Source organism: Colias philodice, chromosome 17 (assembly GCF_061535455.1).
Source record: "Colias philodice isolate Cphi_HAF_F1 chromosome 17, ilColPhil1 Martin Lab GWU primary, whole genome shotgun sequence".
Lineage (NCBI taxonomy): Eukaryota > Metazoa > Arthropoda > Insecta > Lepidoptera > Pieridae > Colias > Colias philodice.
The window spans coordinates 10308688-10326693 of NC_143102.1; the positions used below are offsets into that span (position 1 = coordinate 10308688).

The window sequence follows — 18006 nt, forward strand, 5'->3', positions numbered from 1 at the left end:
ATATTTTATAATTCATTCAACTAGAATTCTATAGTTGAAGCGCATTTAAATCTTCACAATACATAATTTAATTATGTATATAGAAGTAGTAAGCTACAGAGAAGAGCTGCAAGTCATTCTGTAGTAAGAATTCGTATAAATTTAACGACAATTTTTTTATTGTAAAATAATAATGATCCCAAATAACTGCTAAACGATTAAGTAATAACAGCAATAGCAATAACATCATTCCCCGTGGAATCCATCCATATGTTTATTACGGAATACCAGATGCAATTATAATGATATTTGAGATATTATCTAAATGAATCAATTAGTATATTTTTACTTGCATGTAAATTTTAATTTATTTTCGATTCTATTTAAATTGTCACTGATATATTCGTGTCCGTGTAATTTGTAAATGGAAGATACAGGCTCCTGAAAAACAGTTTTTACTATCCTGGGTCACTTTGATTTGTAAAATTATTATGTGAAAATAAATTATTGAAGTGAACACTTCTTTAGCGGCGTTGGGTTTAAAAACTTAAATTCCCGTCAGGACACGTGGCCTGATCGAAAAAGCGTAAGACGGATTTTTTTTTTTAGCCCTTATATTCCATGCGTAAGACGGATACCATTCCAAAATATCAAACATGCTGAACGTTAATAATCAAGTTTTCACTTCTGCCGGAGTGCAACCCGTCTTTTTTTTATCTATTTATTTACTATCTCATCATCCTATTCCAGATTATCGGGCTCCTAAACGCGTTCACACCACAGAAGAGCCTCGAGGAGTTCCAGGACGTGTACCTGGTGATGGAGCTGATGGACGCGAACCTGTGCCAGGTGATCCAGATGGACCTGGACCACGAGCGGATGAGCTACCTGCTGTACCAGATGCTGTGCGGCATCAAGCATCTGCACTTGGCTGGGATCGTGCATCGGGTGAGATTTATGTCTATTTATTCACTAGCAGTCCGCCCCGGCTTCACCCGTGGTACATATTTACGTTTTCTCTACGTAAGAACCATCCTCGTACTTCAAGGAATATAATAAAAAAAGAATTATCGAAATCGGCTCAGCCGTTCTCGAGTTATGCGCTTACCAACACATTTTGAGATTCATTTTTATATATAAGAAGATTAGAATTATTTTATGTAATTTAAATTATAACAAACAAAACATTGATAATTTAATTTTAGAGCATTATGATTCGAAAAGTTATACATGCTCATACCATTAAATTTTTTTTTAATTATTCCTGGCTATGCCATTACCGCCTCCTCGGTACAGTGGTTGACGCGTGAGCGTAGAACCGAGGGGTCCTGGGTTCGATTCCCGGTGGAGACGAAAAAAAAAATGTCTCGGTCTGGCAGGACACAGAATGCTGATCACCTACTTGTCCCTAAAGAAAAATCGATCAGTGAAACAGATGTATGAATAATGCATCTGCCCCCTACCCCACTACGGGTACACGGGACTTCAATGCCATTAGATAGGAACAAATTTTGAGTTATTCCTGGCTATGCCATTAAAATGGAACAAATTTTGAATTATTCCTGGCTATGCCATTAAAATGGAACAAATTTTGAATTATTCCTGGCTATGCCATTAAAATGGAACAAATTTTGAATTATTCCTGGCTATGCCATTAGAATGGAACAAATTTTAAATTATTCCTGACTATGCCATTAAAAAGGAACAAAATTTGAATTATTTTTATACAATATGTTACATATGCTTATTCTATTATGCCATTAAAAAGAAACAGAATTTGTATTAAGAATACTGTCATAATCTGAATTAGGTATATCAAAAAAAACAATATTTTGAATTCCGAATACTATTCCCTCCATAACACACTATGTTATTTTTTGTGTTTGGTTATCTGGAAGAGATTTAGTAGCCATTAATGCCGCTGTATAATGTATGTCTGTTTTTTTTCTATTTTGTATGGTGTTCAATTCATTCATTCATTCATTCATACACTCTTGCAGGACCTGAAGCCGTCCAACATAGTGGTGAAGAGCGACTGCACGCTGAAGATCCTGGACTTCGGTCTCGCGCGCACGGCCGGCACCACCTTCATGATGACGCCCTACGTCGTCACGAGATACTATCGCGCGCCTGAGGTGAGTCATCTATACTAACACTTCGGTCTCGCGCGCACGGCCGGCACCACCTTCATGATGACGCCCTACGTCGTCACGAGATACTATCGCGCGCCTGAGGTGAGTCATCTATACTAACACTTCGGTCTCGCGCGCACGGCCGGCACCACCTTCATGATGACGCCCTACGTCGTCACGAGATACTATCGCGCGCCTGAGGTGAGTCATCTATACTAACACTTCGGTCTCGCGCGCACGGCCGGCACCACCTTCATGATGACGCCCTACGTCGTCACGAGATACTATCGCGCGCCTGAGGTGAGTCATCTATACTAACACTTCGGTCTCGCGCGCACGGCCGGCACCACCTTCATGATGACGCCCTACGTCGTCACGAGATACTATCGCGCGCCTGAGGTGAGTCATCTATACTAACACTTCGGTCTCGCGCGCACGGCCGGCACCACCTTCATGATGACGCCCTACGTCGTCACGAGATACTATCGCGCGCCTGAGGTGAGTCATCTATACTAACACTTCGGTCTCGCGCGCACGGCCGGCACCACCTTCATGATGACGCCCTACGTCGTCACGAGATACTATCGCGCGCCTGAGGTGAGCGAAATCGGAAAATAATATCGATCGGTGTTTAACACAATAGCAGTTTATATAAAACTAGCTGTGCTCCGCGGTTTTACCCGCAGTGTTCCCCGCTCCTGTTGGTCTTAGCGAGATGATATATAGCCTATAGCCTTTCTCGATAAATGGGCTATCTAACACTGAAAGAATTTTTCAAATCGGACCAGTAGTTTCCGAGATTAACGCGTTCAAACAAAAAAACAAACTCTTCAGCTTTACAATGTTAATGAGTATAGATAGTGACATATTTTATTCGTAAGTTTTATGCCCAGTTAATGCAGACTTAGTACTTAGTACTTATCACACCACTTAGCCCCAATATTGATAAGTGTAAAGTAAACGTTTACACATGGGAGATAATAGAAGGTATTAGATGTTTCCACCAGATCAAAAAGCGACATTTTGGCCATAGAATAGTTAATAGTACATGTACAGAAGAATTACTCGGCAAGAAGATATAATTAAATGATCTTCGATCGTAACGCGGGTTGACCCGCCAGAGCGATCGAATTTATTCTATTCCTTCAGATTTATGTGTCTAAGGGACACATGGCGCGCCATCTATTGAGATGATTATATTATTTGTTAAATAATTTATTTCTTTGTCATCTTCAGGTGATCCTCGGCATGGGCTATACAGAGAACGTAGACATCTGGTCGGTGGGCTGCATCATGGGCGAGATGATCCGCGGCGGAGTGCTGTTCCCCGGCACCGACCACATCGACCAGTGGAACAAGATCATCGGTGAGACATACATACAAAAAGATGTGAAAGGGGCGCAATTATGCACATACACGCATATCAATCACACACACACACATATTACATATATGACAACATTTAATAATCTTGCATAATAATACGCGCGCACACACACGCAAAGAGGTGTCAACTCTAACATTGCTACGAAAAAGATTTATTGAACCAAAAACATTATTATACATACATTCATTAATGAATGAGGTCACAGGTTCGAATTTTGCCTCATGATGATTTATTTTTATTTTTTAAACATGGGGGTAGTTTACAAATTTCAATTTCACGTGTTACGAAGCAATTATTTCACCCTATAAGCAATTTTTTTATTATTTAAAAATTTTAAATCCTGTGGGTAGTTTTAAATTTCACTTATTGCTCATGTTACAGAGCAACTGGGCACCCCGTCGGCCGCGTTCATGGCGCGGCTGCAGCCCACAGTGCGCAACTACGTGGAGAACAGACCGCGCTACGCCGGCTACACGTTCGAGCGGCTCTTCCCCGACATACTGTTCCCCTCCGACAGCAACGAGCACAACCGGCTCAAGGTAAAATATAGTTGTAAATTTATAAAGAATAGAAAGAATTCGATCACGAGGCGGGATTCGAACCCGCATCCTTTCGCGCCAAACCGGGGCGGATGCCTGACCAACTCGGCCACTCGTGACCCGCCAGAGCGATCGAATTTATTCTATTCCTTCAGTTTTATGTGTCTAAGGGACACACCGCGCGCCATCTATTGAGATGATTAACAACCATCTCAACCAACACGAAACATTTTTCACAATATTGTAACGATGGAACACGACCTTTTTAAATTTGACTGGCAACCTAATCGATATACATATTCTCCTAATTATATAATAAAATTTATTAATTACATATAAATAAAATTTTGGTTTTAGCAAAATCGATGAATGCACTAATCCTACTGTAGGATCATAGACTAACTCAAACTCAAACATTTATTTATTCAATAAGATTTCCTATAAAAGCACTTTTGACTAATACTAATACAATAATTCCATGTATATGTCTTTCTCTTGACCGCCTCCTTGGTACAGTGGTTGACGCGTGAGCGTAGCACCGTGGGATCCTGGGTTCGATTCCCGGTGGAGACGAAGAAAAAAAAAATGTCTTGGTCTGGTAGGACACAGAAGGCTGATCACCTACTTGTCCTTAAAGAAAATCGATCAGTGAAACAGATGTATAATGCATCCGCCCCTTACCCCACTTGGGGACATGGGACTTCACTCACATGTCTTTCTCTTTGTTTTGTCATGGGCTAATATCAGTATGTATGTCTGTCAGGCGTCCCAAGCGCGCGACCTGCTGTCCCGCATGCTGGTGATCGACCCCGAGCGGCGCATCTCCGTGGACGAGGCGCTGCTGCACCCCTACATCAACGTGTGGTACGACGAGGGGGAGGTCAATGCGGTCAGTTATCTGTCTGTATGTATGTCTGGCAGGCGTCCCAAGCGCGCGACCTGCTGTCCCGCATGCTGGTGATCGACCCCGAGCGGCGCATCTCCGTGGACGAGGCGCTGCTGCACCCCTACATCAACGTGTGGTACGACGAGGGGGAGGTCAATGCGGTCAGTCAATTATTTATTTATTTACTAGCTTTCTACCCGCGGCTTCGCTCGCGCAGTCAAAGAAAAATCCGCATAGTGGGATCGCAATGAAATAATTATTTGCCATTCTGTGTGTGTCACCGATTGACATAATCCTGTAACGCGGGTGTAACACTGTACAGCCGGCGCCCGCCGCGTACGACCACTCGGTGGACGAGCGCGAGCACACGGTGGAGCAGTGGAAGCAGCTGATCTACACCGAGGTGGTGGAGTACGCGCCCGCGCCGCACCTCGCCGCGCCCGACCCCGCGCCCGCCATCTCCTAGGTATTACACTCTCACTCACACACTCACTCGCACTCACTCACTCGAACTCACTCACTCACTCGCACTCACTCACTCGCACTCACTCACTCACTCGCACTCACTCACTCACTCGAACTCACTCACTCACTCGCACTCACTCACTCGCACTCACTCGCACTCACTCACTCGAACTCACTCACTCGAACTCACTCACTCTCACTCACTCACTCACTCGAACTCACTCACTCACTCGCACTCACTCACTCGCACTCACTCACTCGCACTCACTCGAACTCACTCACTCACTCGAACTCACTCACTCGCACTCACTCACTCGAACTCACTCACTCACTCGCACTCGCCACTCACTCACTCGAACTCACTTACTCGAACTCACTCGAACTCACTCACACTCACTTACTCGAACTCACTCACTCGAACTCACTCACTGACACTCACTCGAACTCACTCACTCACTCACTCGCTCTCACTCACTCGAACTCACTCACTCGCACTCACTCACTCACTCGAACTCACTCACTCACTCGCTCTCACTCACACTCTCCCTTATTTTCACTCACTCACTCAATCTCACTCACACTCACTCACTCGAACTCACTCACTCACTCGCACTCACTCACTCGCACTCACTCACTCACTCACTCGCACTCACTCACTCACTCACACTCACTCACTCACTCTCACTTTCACTCACTCGCCTTCACTCACTCACTCACTCACTCACTCACTCACTCACTCACACATACCAATCACGTATTTTCCATACTAGCTGTGCTCTGCGGATTAACCAGCATTGCTCCGCTCCTATTGGTCTTAACTCTTAACTCTAAGAGCGTATACGCACTATGCGGGTAGCCGCATTGCGGGTAGCCGTCCGGCTGACCGCAAGCACAATTATGTACGTAATATTCATTTCTATGCGCACTGCGATGCGGCTACCGCAGACCGCACAGTGCGCATAGAAATGAATATTACGTACATAATTGTGATTGCGGTCAGCCGGACGGCTACCCGCATAATGCGTATACGCTCTTAACGTGATGATATATAGCCAATTCCTCGATAAATGGGCTATCTAACACCGAATTAATTTTTCAGTAGATTAGCACATTCAAACAAATAACAAACTCATCAGCTTTATAATATTAGTATAGATGCATTCCCATGCATCTGATGCATCCGCTGTCATTTATATAAACTATTGTAAAACATGATTTTTAACTATACTATGTAACACGATATTCCCCCATCCCATCATCCCTTACATTACATTTTTTTTTTTATTAAAAACAGCAGACATTTAACCGTAATCACGTTTGATAGTCATGCGTAGATGTTGTCGAATACTATAAAATACCAATTTATTTATATTTGTTTTGACTTTAAATCACAATTTTCAATATTACCCTATACATTTTTTTTAAACGTGTTTTTTTTTAATCTTTTTTTTTTATTCATCTAATCCCACAGGTACGACAGCCCCACCCCGGCGACATAAACATAGCACGTGCAAGGACAATAGTCGAGGAGTGTCGTCTCTGCGCCGCGGACTTGATATACTCTGTGCAATATAAAAGTGACGTACATATGATAATGTCACTCGAAAGCGGGGTTAAAATGTGATAAACAAATGGCATGAACGATCGTTTCAATATAAATGCGATACTTGAAAGCTGAGAAATTTAAAAAAAAAGACGTGTGGCACTCGGGGACTGCCGCGGTAAAGCTATTGCATGCTATGCCTTCAAGCCACACCTCCGCGCCCGTCGGAGTGGGGAGCGTGAGGTTTCTCGTTACGCAATTTCTGGATTCGGTCCCCGCGCTCAAGGCCCGCGATAGAAGCTATGCAATAGCTTAAAAATCGATGACTACCCGGGATTCGATCACACGTCTTTTTGCCATTCCGTGGCAACGTCTAGGCGGCTACCCGAGAGAATGGATCATTTGTAAAGCATTTATATGCTATAAAAAAGTTATCAAATTTAATTGAAAGCTTTCAATTGACTGACGGATGGTCAGATGACTAAACAAAGTTAAGAAAGAAAAAAATAAATCACAAATACATCTACAAATATTGAGTGAAACGATCGTTCGTGCCGTTTATTTATTTATCCAAGTGACATTGTAACCGCACTCGCTCGTGGAACGGAACGCAGCGGGTCTCACACAAGCGGCACGGACCGGCTCGTCTATTGTATTCTTCCTGTTCTTATAGTGTAAGCAACCCCCCCCCCTCCCCACACATACACCCCCCCCTCCCACACATATAGGTTCCTACCCAACGTTTTTTCTTTTCATTTGCGAAAAAGAGTGCCTTTTACTAGTAATCTGTCAGAATTGTACGAATATTTTTTATATGTACGTTTTTTTTTGTTATTTGACGCGTAAGGGTATTTTTTTATGCGCTAAGTTTATTTATGTATTGAGCTTATGTGTTGTTATGTTATTTTTATGTGCAATCATTATTTTTATTGTGTATCGGCTGAATGCGTTTGCGTGTGACATAATAAATTTTATGGCAATCAATGAATTTTTGAACGAATTTTTGGTGTTGCCGCCAATTTTTTGTGAACTTTTTTTTTTTTAATTTTGGAAAATATATGGATGTTGCGTATATGGATGTATATTCTGACGTGGAATGAGTCGTTCGTATCCAGTAGGACTTTTTTATTTTTGTAGAACGTAACCCGACCGACATTTTTACCCGCAAATTAGCGCAGATTATCCCAAAATTTCCGAACATATAACGAAATTTTTATTACGTCATATAGCCAATCGGAATTTGGTGATGTTCATAGTTTTTCGTAAGTAGACCCTAGTTGCGTTGTTGACTGTATAAGTAGAAATATAAGTACATTTTTACCTAAGTAGATTATTTAGGTCGCCTCACACGTTGAGATAAACAAAAATATACGATATTATGCGTCAACCTGAAGAAATACACTCATATTGTAACAATCGATATTGTATTCGAGTAATTATTAATAATTTAAGTACGTTTTTATCGATTGTGAGGAATATTTTCCCGTTATGAATATTGAAGACCATAGATAAAAATATATCGATGAAATTTAACAAAACGTGTGAGGGACAGTAGGTTATTGTTTGAAACCTCACTAGGTGATATAATATTAAAATAAGAATAATGGATGACGATAGTCATAAAGGATGGTTTCATGAAGTAGCACAATTTATTAGCTATAGAGAAAACGGGCGCTAAACGGTTGAGAGAGCAAATAAGCAATAATGTTAATATGTTATCCTTCCTCACTTAGCAGTTGATTATATTTCGTCATGGAACATATCAGAGGTCGCAATAGATAGATTGTGTCGAAGCTGCTCTGAGCAGTGAGCAGTAAGCAGTAAGCAGTGAGCAGTAAGCAGCCGCTCTGCAAGCGAATGTTGCTTTACTTTTGTTCCATAGAGAATGCGCGGAATGGCGGGAAATGCAACTGTCAAAAGTGTTAACCATTTACAAGTGCATCGTATTCGTATATAACCTAAAAATAAACAAAAATATTTAATTAATTATAAGTATGTAAATATTAAGTAATCGTATAGGCTGAATGGAACGAAAGTGAAGAGCATGGGTACTATCTATAGCACATTCTGTTTCGCTATAGTAACGATAAAGTTCACACTGTACGTCCAAATTGTCCATTTATATGTTAAATGTACCTAATGCAAATTACAATAATGTAATCTTTAGATTGTATTTTAGTACACGAGGTTTAAGGTAGCGATGTTGAGGCCGAGCGGCGCTTAGCGGTATTCTTTGAGTTACACTTCGATGACTATCTAAAACAACTTATTTTTACTGTACACGTAAGTTATTTCATATTTTAACTGAATAAATTGAAATGGTTATTATAAAACGTGTTTGATTTTTCACCCCTACTTCACTACCTTTAAGTTGTATATCCATTCAATTATAAAGATATCACGATCAACCTAAGAATTAGAAATTATAAGGTGAACTGAGTGCTGAGCTCTCACGAGCCTTAACAAAATTAAGTAATTGAGCGAATCAAGATCATTTCAAGTAAAATATTTCTTACGCAAATGTTATGCTCTAAAATGTTATCTTCGCTAACTGACTCGGAAAACGTTGTTCCGCCAGTTACTTTTCACTTAGTAGGTAATGAATTCTTTACATTCAGACCTTAATATATAAAATTTCATGGAAATTGGTCCATCAAAATTGGTCCATTAATTTCCGAGAAGTATGGCAACTATTAACACTCACAAGAATTACATAAGAATAATAAAAATCGCTTTCAAAATGAATAGATAAATAGTTAGGAAACAAAGGAATCTTCAACCAATACCAACGTGAATGAATAATTATGTATTTTTTTAATGATCATAGAAAGGAATTCAAAATTTCAAACCTATTTCATTACAACCCATAGTACTTATTATAAAGAATGAAAAAAATGGTAAAAGGATAGAAGTGAATGCTTCCGTGTAATCCGTGTTCATTGACTCGCATGCTAATACTCTAGTGTGATGATAATAATATATAGCCTTCCTCCATAAATAGAGAATATTTAAAACCGAAAGAATTTTTCAAATCGGACCAGTGGTTCCTGAGATTAGCGCGTTCAAACAAACAAACTCTTCAGCTTTTTAATATTATTATAGATAATAAATACCTATTATATATCGTTGAAAATTAGCTAGTCTTGAACGAGATTACACACTGATCGATTGTGACTGGGAAAGGACTACAATCGTAATATGGAAGTACAATCACTTTATAAAACTGTAAACATAAATAAGCGTAATTTAAGCAAATCATAATATCCTTAGATAATATCCTACTAATATTATAAACTAGCAGTCCGCCCCGGCTTCGCCCGTGGTACATGTTTACGTTTTCTCTACGTAAGAACCATCCTCGTACTTCAAGGAATATAATAAAAAAAGAATTAACGAAATCGGTTCAGCCGTTCTCAAGTTATGCGCTTACCAACACATTTTGGGATTCATTTTTATATATAAGATTAGAGAGTTTGAGGATGGATATATGGATGTTTGTTACTCTGTCACGCAAATACTAATGAACCGATTACAATGAAAATTAGCACAGAGGATTAACACAGGATAGGTTTATCCCAGAAATCCCACGGGAACAGGAACTATGCGGGATTTTCTTTGAAAACGCGGGCGGAAATCTAGTTGTTTATAAATGAAGAAAAGGATCTCATAAATTACTTCAAATTTAATTTTTATTCCAAAGTCAATACTCAATTTGGATCTAAGCGCCAACAAAACTGTATGGAGATTGTATCGATATTTTTATTGGTTTGAAAAGGTAAATTAAACAAAACTACGCGACACGTTCCGCTTGCGCAAACACAAGTTCTCCAAATTAGTGTTGTGTAGACTCTCTGTATTAAATATATAGACTACTAGCGGTCCGCCCCGGCTTCGCCCGTGGTACATATTTCGCAATAAAAGTGGCCTATGTCCTTTCTCGGGTATCAAAATATCTCTATACCAAATTTCATGCAAATTCTTTCAGTAGTTAAGGCGTGATTGAGTAACAGACAGACAGACAGAGTTACTTTCGCATTTATAATATTAGCACAGACTAATAATAATATACTACGTATACAAATATTAGTGTGGATGGTGTATATGGTGTAGACTCGCTATAAATTACGACCATGGACGTATAAAAAAAGACGGACGGTATATCGCCTAAACATTGAGTGAAGCCTAGTAATGGCGGCGAAACATCCATGTGTGTGTGCCATGTTCCCATGGCAACAGCTGTCCTGATGACAATGGCGGCTGTAATTTTTTCTATAAATTTTTCCGTACCGTCATATCCTCCAACATTGCCTTTCCAGCCTATCTTTGCCCAAATAGAAATTTTAACTTTCCCGAGTGTTTATGTGGAGTAGCATGACATTTAAGACTTGTTTTGTTTTTTGGTAGAAAATTAAAGTCTTTTCTCGCAATACTGATTAGATAGCACATGTATAACGTCAATCAGTCTGCTGCTACATGTCGACAAAGAAGGAGATTTTTTGGTGGTGCCAAATTTTTCTAAAAAAACTTGTCTCTGATCACTGGGAATCAATTAGAATACGTGAATATTTCTTATTATTTATTAAACTAGAATATAAAAAAGGAGGTTATTTGTTATTTCCAAGCAAAAATACGTAGTATTATAGGAGTTTTGTCGCTGGGCAATGTTAGGTTAATAAACGTAGTATGACCTATCCCAACATTGCCCAACCGTTTTGAGGTGCTAGGGCTGACACATTTTTAACAGACTTCTCAAATAGGTAGCAAGGTAATTTTTTTTAGGTGTAAATTAAGTACACAGCATGTTTTTTCTTTTACGTACCTAGGTAGGATTGTACGAGTATGTATGCCTAGCTAGGTACTTTTTAAATGTTTAGTAGAAGTTACGTATAGGTACATAAATATTCATAATTTCAATTTCATTTTAAAGATATACCTAGAAACAGTACGAACGCAATATTATTGCATGTGTACCTACCTATTACTTGTTACCCACCTACATATTTTATTAAACTTAATTTTTTCATCCTTTACCTAGTTTATTTTTTTGTGACAAGTGACAACCCTAAACCCTAAAGATTTTTGTATGAAGATTGTGAGAAAATTACACCTAACTTTGCCCATACAATTTAATGAAGATCTACTTATTTTGGATCATATTTTGTAAGAGATTCAGCATCTTTGCCTTGTCTTGTACTTTGTCTCTTAAAAACAGCTACGTAAGTCTTAAAATGGCTGAAATATTAAAGGTGGGCAAAGTTGTATACTTTTCCACCTTATTTCGCCCACCTCTTTCTTCCTTATTTTTAGAGAAACTATTAAGAATATAATTATTTCAAGTATATCTATTCATTCTAAATTCAATTCCCTACTCAAATAACAGCATCAATTCTGTCCATATTTTGTTTTTTCTTGTATATGATCAAAACACTGTGAAAAGCGGGCAATGTTGGAGGATATGACGGTAGTAATTTTGTCATTAAAACATAAAAGAAATAACTTGCTTCCCTGTGGAATGTAATCCCTTGTGTTTTGTTATTTAAAATTGTACTGTTGCGACACCATTTAACCACGCAAGACGGCATTTTAAATATTTTTTGTGAAACAGTGACGCAGTTAATCAGTCGGTAGTTCACGACGTAATGGCGGCCGACTAGCTTACTATGGTGAGAGTGTGTGCGTGTTTATTGTCTTTACACGATCGCTAGCTTACTATGGTGGCTTCACGTTGTTTGTTCGTAATACGGCGTCCGTCTTTTTTTATACGTCCATGATTACGACATTGTGTTGACGCTGTCACCCAAACTTCAACTTGTCATTTGACATTTGGCAATTTCTAGTTTGTTGCTTGTGTACATACGAAAATAATTATTATAATTACCTTATTTCTAATATTTTTGGGTTACTCTATATTTAATTCTAATTAGTTTTGATAATTTTATGAATGTTGCATTAAATTTTACCTATTTTTAACCTAATTAGCTGCCACATTCACAAAAATGTCTGAAAAAGATAAATCGAAAGCAAACAACCAAACAAAACACATCCCAAAAGATGCTCAAGTGATTATGTCTATTATGAAAGAAGTTGGTATCACAGACTATGAGCCCCGAGTGGTCAATCAGCTTTTAGAATTCACCTACAGATATGTAACTTCTGTGTTGGACGACGCGCGCGTTTTTGCTAATCACGCTAAGAAAAAGACTATCGATCTAGATGATGTTAGACTTGCTGTGCAGATGCAATTGGATAAGTCCTTCACGAGTCCACCGCCGAGAGAAGTGTTGCTGGAACTCGCTAGAGTTAAGAATGTTAATCCACTCCCTTTGATCAAACCACATTGTGGATTGAGATTGCCACCTGACCGGTAAGCTATGAGTAAATGAATATTTCAGATTAATAAAAGAATCACATTTGATATACCATTACAAAGATCTTGTATTATGCTGAAGTAATGCAACCCCATTTCAAGTTAAATAATTGATCTCACAATATTATAAAATGCTTTAGAAAGATAGATTTTGCATATCAATTTACTGTAATACTTAGCTGAAGAAAACTTATATCTATTTATTTCCAAATGTATTTACTATTTTACAAACATTACCATTTTCAGTTACTGCTTATCAGCCTGCAATTACCGTCTAAAATCAGTCACAAAGAAGACAACAGCCAAACCCCCAGTCCCCACTACTCCCACAATCAAAACTGTCACCGCTCCCAAATCCTCACAGAATGTTGTTGTGAAGAGACCCCCGGGGGCCATCGTTAACGTCAGCACTAAGGCAGCTCCAAAACCTGTCCTTAAATTTACTTCTGGGAGTAAGGTAAGCTATTCCATTATCAACATAGACAACCAAATAAAATAAATTAAAATTTTCAACCAGAGAGACAGTAACAGCATGATATATTGTATAAATAAATATAACAGTATATAAAATTTCTAGTTTATAAAAATTTAAACGAAAAAGCATAGTAAAATCTATATATATCAAAGAAAGTCGTGTTAGTTACTCCACTTATAACTCAAGAACGGCTGAACCAATTTAGCTGAAAATTGGCAGGGAGGTAGTTTAGAGCCAGGAGAAGGACATAGGATACTAAATATGTACCACAGGCGAAGCCGGGGCGAACCAGGGGCGAACCACTAGTTGTAAATAATCTTATTACTTTGCTCATTACCACATACTAACTACCAATTATTTTGCCTCATTGTATAAGTTATAATTAAAACATGTTTTTTCATTGTACAGGTAGTAGCCAAGCCAGCAGTGCGTGTGACCGCTGGTCCTCCGCAACAGAACCCAGTTAAAATGGAGATCGATGAAATTTCACAGAAAAGAAAGAGGGAAGATGATGACTATGATATGTAGATTTATTTAGTTTAAGAGCAATTAAAGTACTTTTTTTCAAGATTTGGTTTTCATTTTTTACCCAATTTTCCTATACGAAATCTAACATTAGTCTTTAGTAAAATGCAATGAATAAATTGTACTGGTAAAATTTTGAAATGTGAATGTAGTATGGTACAGTAAACCTATTGGATTGAATTTAAACTACTTGTAAAATTTTACTGCACACATAAATTTCATAAAAATCAACCCAGTCAGGAATTCAGTTGCATACATTGCTCCTTGCTAATTTAAAACTTGTATGAGTATGTATTTTAATTCTAATGTTTTTACAATAGAAAAGCTTTCAGTTCAATAATAGGTTTAATTTATGTAAAAAGAAACACTAATAACCCACTGGTGGAATAAATAAAACAACTAATTAATAAAATTAAATATTTAATACAATAACACTTTCAAAAATACATAATATCTTCGCTTATCTATAAAACATTCAAAAAACTGTATAATCTCTTTATAAATACTCTATTTCTTTTCATATTTGTAGAAACCTTCCCCAGTCTTGACTCCGAGCTTGCCTTCAGCGACCAATTTGTTCATAATAGCGATAGGTTTGAACAAAGGTTGGTCCGGGAACTTTTTGTGCCAACCATCGAGAATGAATTTGGTAGTATCTAATCCCACATAGTCTACCAATTCAATGGGACCCATGGGATAGCCCGCTCCTAACTTCATAGCCACGTCGATGTCGCGGGCGGAAGCATCACCTGTTGAGAAATTAAAAAAATTATTTGATGTTTTATAAATTAAAGATTTCAACGGATTTTAACCGCGAATTGTTAATTATAATATAACTAGCTTTCCGCCCGCGGCTTCGCCCGCGTTTTCAAAGAAAAACCTGTATAATGTGTATTTTTAATACCATATAGTATTGTATAAATTGTTTTCAATATGTACTTGTGAGGCCATGTGCCATTAAATAAACGTTTTCTTTCTTTCTTTCATTCTTATAATTCCCGTTCCCGGGGGATGTCTGGGATAAAACCTATCCTAAATGTTAATCTAAGTTACCCTTTATGTGTGCTAAATTTCATTGTAATCGGTTCATTTGTATTTGCATGAAAGAGTAACAAACATTCACCTTCACAAACTTTCGCATTTAATATTTATAATATTAGTAGGAAGGATTTAACATGTTCAATACACAGCCTTATCACTTACTACGTGACCAAGCCAACTAGACCCTTTTCAGCTGTGACGTCACCCGCCCATTTCTCGGGTACAGATAGCAAAAAAAAAATATTAATAATATCACTGTTCGCTCTCCGCTATGAATAGTCTTATTTTTCCCCATTTCGAGGGCTGTCTATGAATAACAACACAGTAAAAACTTAAACAAATAACAACAAAAAACTTAACAGTCAACAACAAGCTTTAACGATTAATAATAAAAAGTACAGAAATAACTAGCGATGCGAAACGTACGAATGCGTCGATGCTGCGAACCGTACTAAGGCGAACGCGCCACGCGGTACCTGAGGCGGTAAGCGGGCGGGGAGGCCGCATTCCACCCGAGCGTCTAGTTGGCTTGGTCGAATAATATAAGCAATATCTGCCAGACAACCTTTGTATGGGTTTTGTTTTATGAATAAGGTGGTTTTTAAATAGAATTAAAACAGAAAAAATATAAGACCAACCTCTCTCCAACAACCTTAAAGCCTCAGCCATATACGGCACAAGCAGTCTATTCACAATGAACCCAGGCGTATCCTTGCAAGCTACACACGTCTTGCCCACTGACTTGCCCCATTGCATCATTGTATTATATGTGGTGTCTGAGGTCTCACTGCCTCGGACTACTTCGAGGAGACGCATTACGGGGACGGGGTTGAAGAAATGGAGGCCACCAAATCTGTAATTAATAAGTATTATATATATTCTTACTAGCTGTGCTCCGCGGTTTTACCCGCAGTGCTCCACTCCTGTTGGTCTTAGCAAGATGATAGCCTTAGCCTTCCTCGATGGGCTATCTAACACCGAACATATTTTTCAAATCGGACCAGCATTTCCCAAGATTAGCGCGTTCAAACAAACTCTTCAGCTTTATAATATAGATTTGTTAGTGTTGTTGTTGTTGTTGTATAGATTTGTTATTTAATAAAATCCAACATACTTATCCTTCCTCTTCACAATGGACGCAATTTCATTGATTGATAATGATGAGGTGTTTGATGCAAATATAGTGTGGTCTGGGGCAGCCTATAAAAACGAAAGGGTATCGTTGCATAAAAAATATGTAACACTGCAAAAAAGAAATAGGTAGGTACTTACAAAAAAATAATTGATTTTTTTTTAATAATTTCCACCAAACCATCTTTAAAATACACAGAGGAATCAATATATGTACATACCAAGTTCCCTACTCAGTACATCTCTTAATTATAAGAATAAGATTTAAAATACTTATTGCATAACAGTAAACTTCAAGCAGATTGTACATATTATGATCATAATCAGTAACAGAATCATCTATAAGTACACTTAATTAAAATATATATGAAAATAACAGTATTTTAAAGTCAAATAACAATATACTCACGCTATCAAGTTTCTGGAAAAGTGTGTGTTTAACATCAATATTCTCAACAATGGCTTCAATCACCAAATCCGTGCCCTGTACCGCACTAACAGGGTCTGTGGAAGTCTTAATTCTGGCAAACGACTCAGTCATAAACTTCTCAGCCTCTTGAGGATTATCTTTGTATATTTTCTTGGCAACTTTGCCGAGGCTGTTCTGAATTGACTTTTGGGATTTGGCTAATACATCCGAGTTTACATCTACTAAGGTTACATTTTGGCCAGCTTGTGCTGTTATCTGTGAAAAAAAAGCATAATTAATTATTTTAATTTTAGATTGATAGCATTATTCTTAAAATTTCACAGATGTGGTGGAATTTGAACCCGTGTCCTACACCAATGACTCTGATATTACTCAATACACATTTTACAGATCTAATGAATCAATTAAAAAAGATATTAAGAAACGGGGAAGAAGGTTTTTTGTATAAACAATAAAATATGTTAATTATATAGGTATGAGTTAGGAGATAAGACTAAATTAGCTGTAGAAGGGCGTTGCTCTTTCATGGTTAGACAAAATAAATATTTCTGTATGGCCAAACTAGTAGTACTGTAGTCACATCCAAGAAAATAATTATTTATTAATGAATTAATTAAAAAAACATTTAATTCATAAACGTTTTCACTTCAAAAAACAACAGGTGATAAGAGAGTTTAAAATGTGGGTATTTTAAATTTTTATTTTTTAATAGAGAGGTTTATGCTATATATAAAATATTTAAATACCTGGGCAATTCCTGATCCCATCAATCCACCTCCTATAACGGTAACATTTTTAATTGCACTTTGAACAGCTGAGGAACTTGAAAAGTTCCTAGCGATTATTCCAAATTGAATCATTTTATAAAGTTATTATTTAAAATACGAATAGATTTAAACCGGTTTTACTGAGTACTGTATTTTAAACGGGAAAAAATACATAAAAAAACTTTTAAATTTAAATTAATTCCAAAGTTCAATTTCTAATCTTTGACAATCGGAATCGGAAGTTGGATTAAAAACAAGTGAGTGTCACTGCCTTAGGTCACTGCCATTTGCCAAGTGCCAAGTGCCAGCGCTGCACTATGTCAATAGACAATATTACCA

At 38.0% G+C, this 18006-nt stretch overlaps 3 protein-coding genes and 1 long non-coding RNA gene across 7 annotated transcripts in view; 2 read left to right on the plus strand and 2 right to left on the minus strand.

Annotated features, from left to right (window-relative positions):
* Positions 1-9264, plus strand: part of bsk (mitogen-activated protein kinase dJNK) — a 91462-nt gene extending 82198 nt beyond the window's left edge. For 3 of the 4 annotated variants that reach the window (XR_016316888.1, XR_016316889.1, XR_016316890.1), the window contains 6 exons: positions 730-927; positions 1980-2114; positions 3348-3477; positions 3880-4037; positions 4801-5084; positions 5246-5386. Coding sequence is in view for 1 of the 4 variants with exons in the window: in XM_089705625.1 (XP_089561751.1) it covers positions 730-927; positions 1980-2114; positions 3348-3477; positions 3880-4037; positions 4801-4926; positions 5246-5389 (891 nt within the window). In the remaining 3 variants the exon portion in view is untranslated. Of the gene's footprint in view, positions 1-729; positions 928-1979; positions 2115-3347; positions 3478-3879; positions 4038-4800; positions 5085-5245; positions 5390-6859 lie in introns of those variants that run through there. The other variant, XM_089705625.1, reaches the window with a different exon arrangement.
* Positions 1-18006, minus strand: part of LOC149481325 (uncharacterized) — a 350361-nt gene that overhangs the window by 49752 nt on the left and 282603 nt on the right. The gene's annotated exons all lie outside the window — the stretch shown is intronic.
* Taf9 (TBP-associated factor 9) lies at positions 12783-14341 on the plus strand. Its single transcript, XM_089705719.1, has 4 exons — positions 12783-12829; positions 12911-13295; positions 13545-13755; positions 14182-14341. The coding sequence occupies exons 2-4, from the start codon at positions 12928-12930 to the stop codon at positions 14299-14301; spliced, it is 699 nt and encodes a 232-aa protein (XP_089561845.1). The 5' UTR covers positions 12783-12829; positions 12911-12927; the 3' UTR covers positions 14302-14341.
* Positions 14702-17930, minus strand: LOC149481327 (hydroxyacyl-coenzyme A dehydrogenase, mitochondrial-like). Its single transcript, XM_089705799.1, has 5 exons — positions 17647-17930; positions 16880-17155; positions 16454-16539; positions 15978-16192; positions 14702-15047 (listed from the first exon to the last, which is right to left on the minus strand). Exons 1-5 carry the CDS (start codon positions 17758-17760, stop codon positions 14806-14808), a joined length of 933 nt encoding a protein of 310 aa, XP_089561925.1. The 5' UTR covers positions 17761-17930; the 3' UTR covers positions 14702-14805.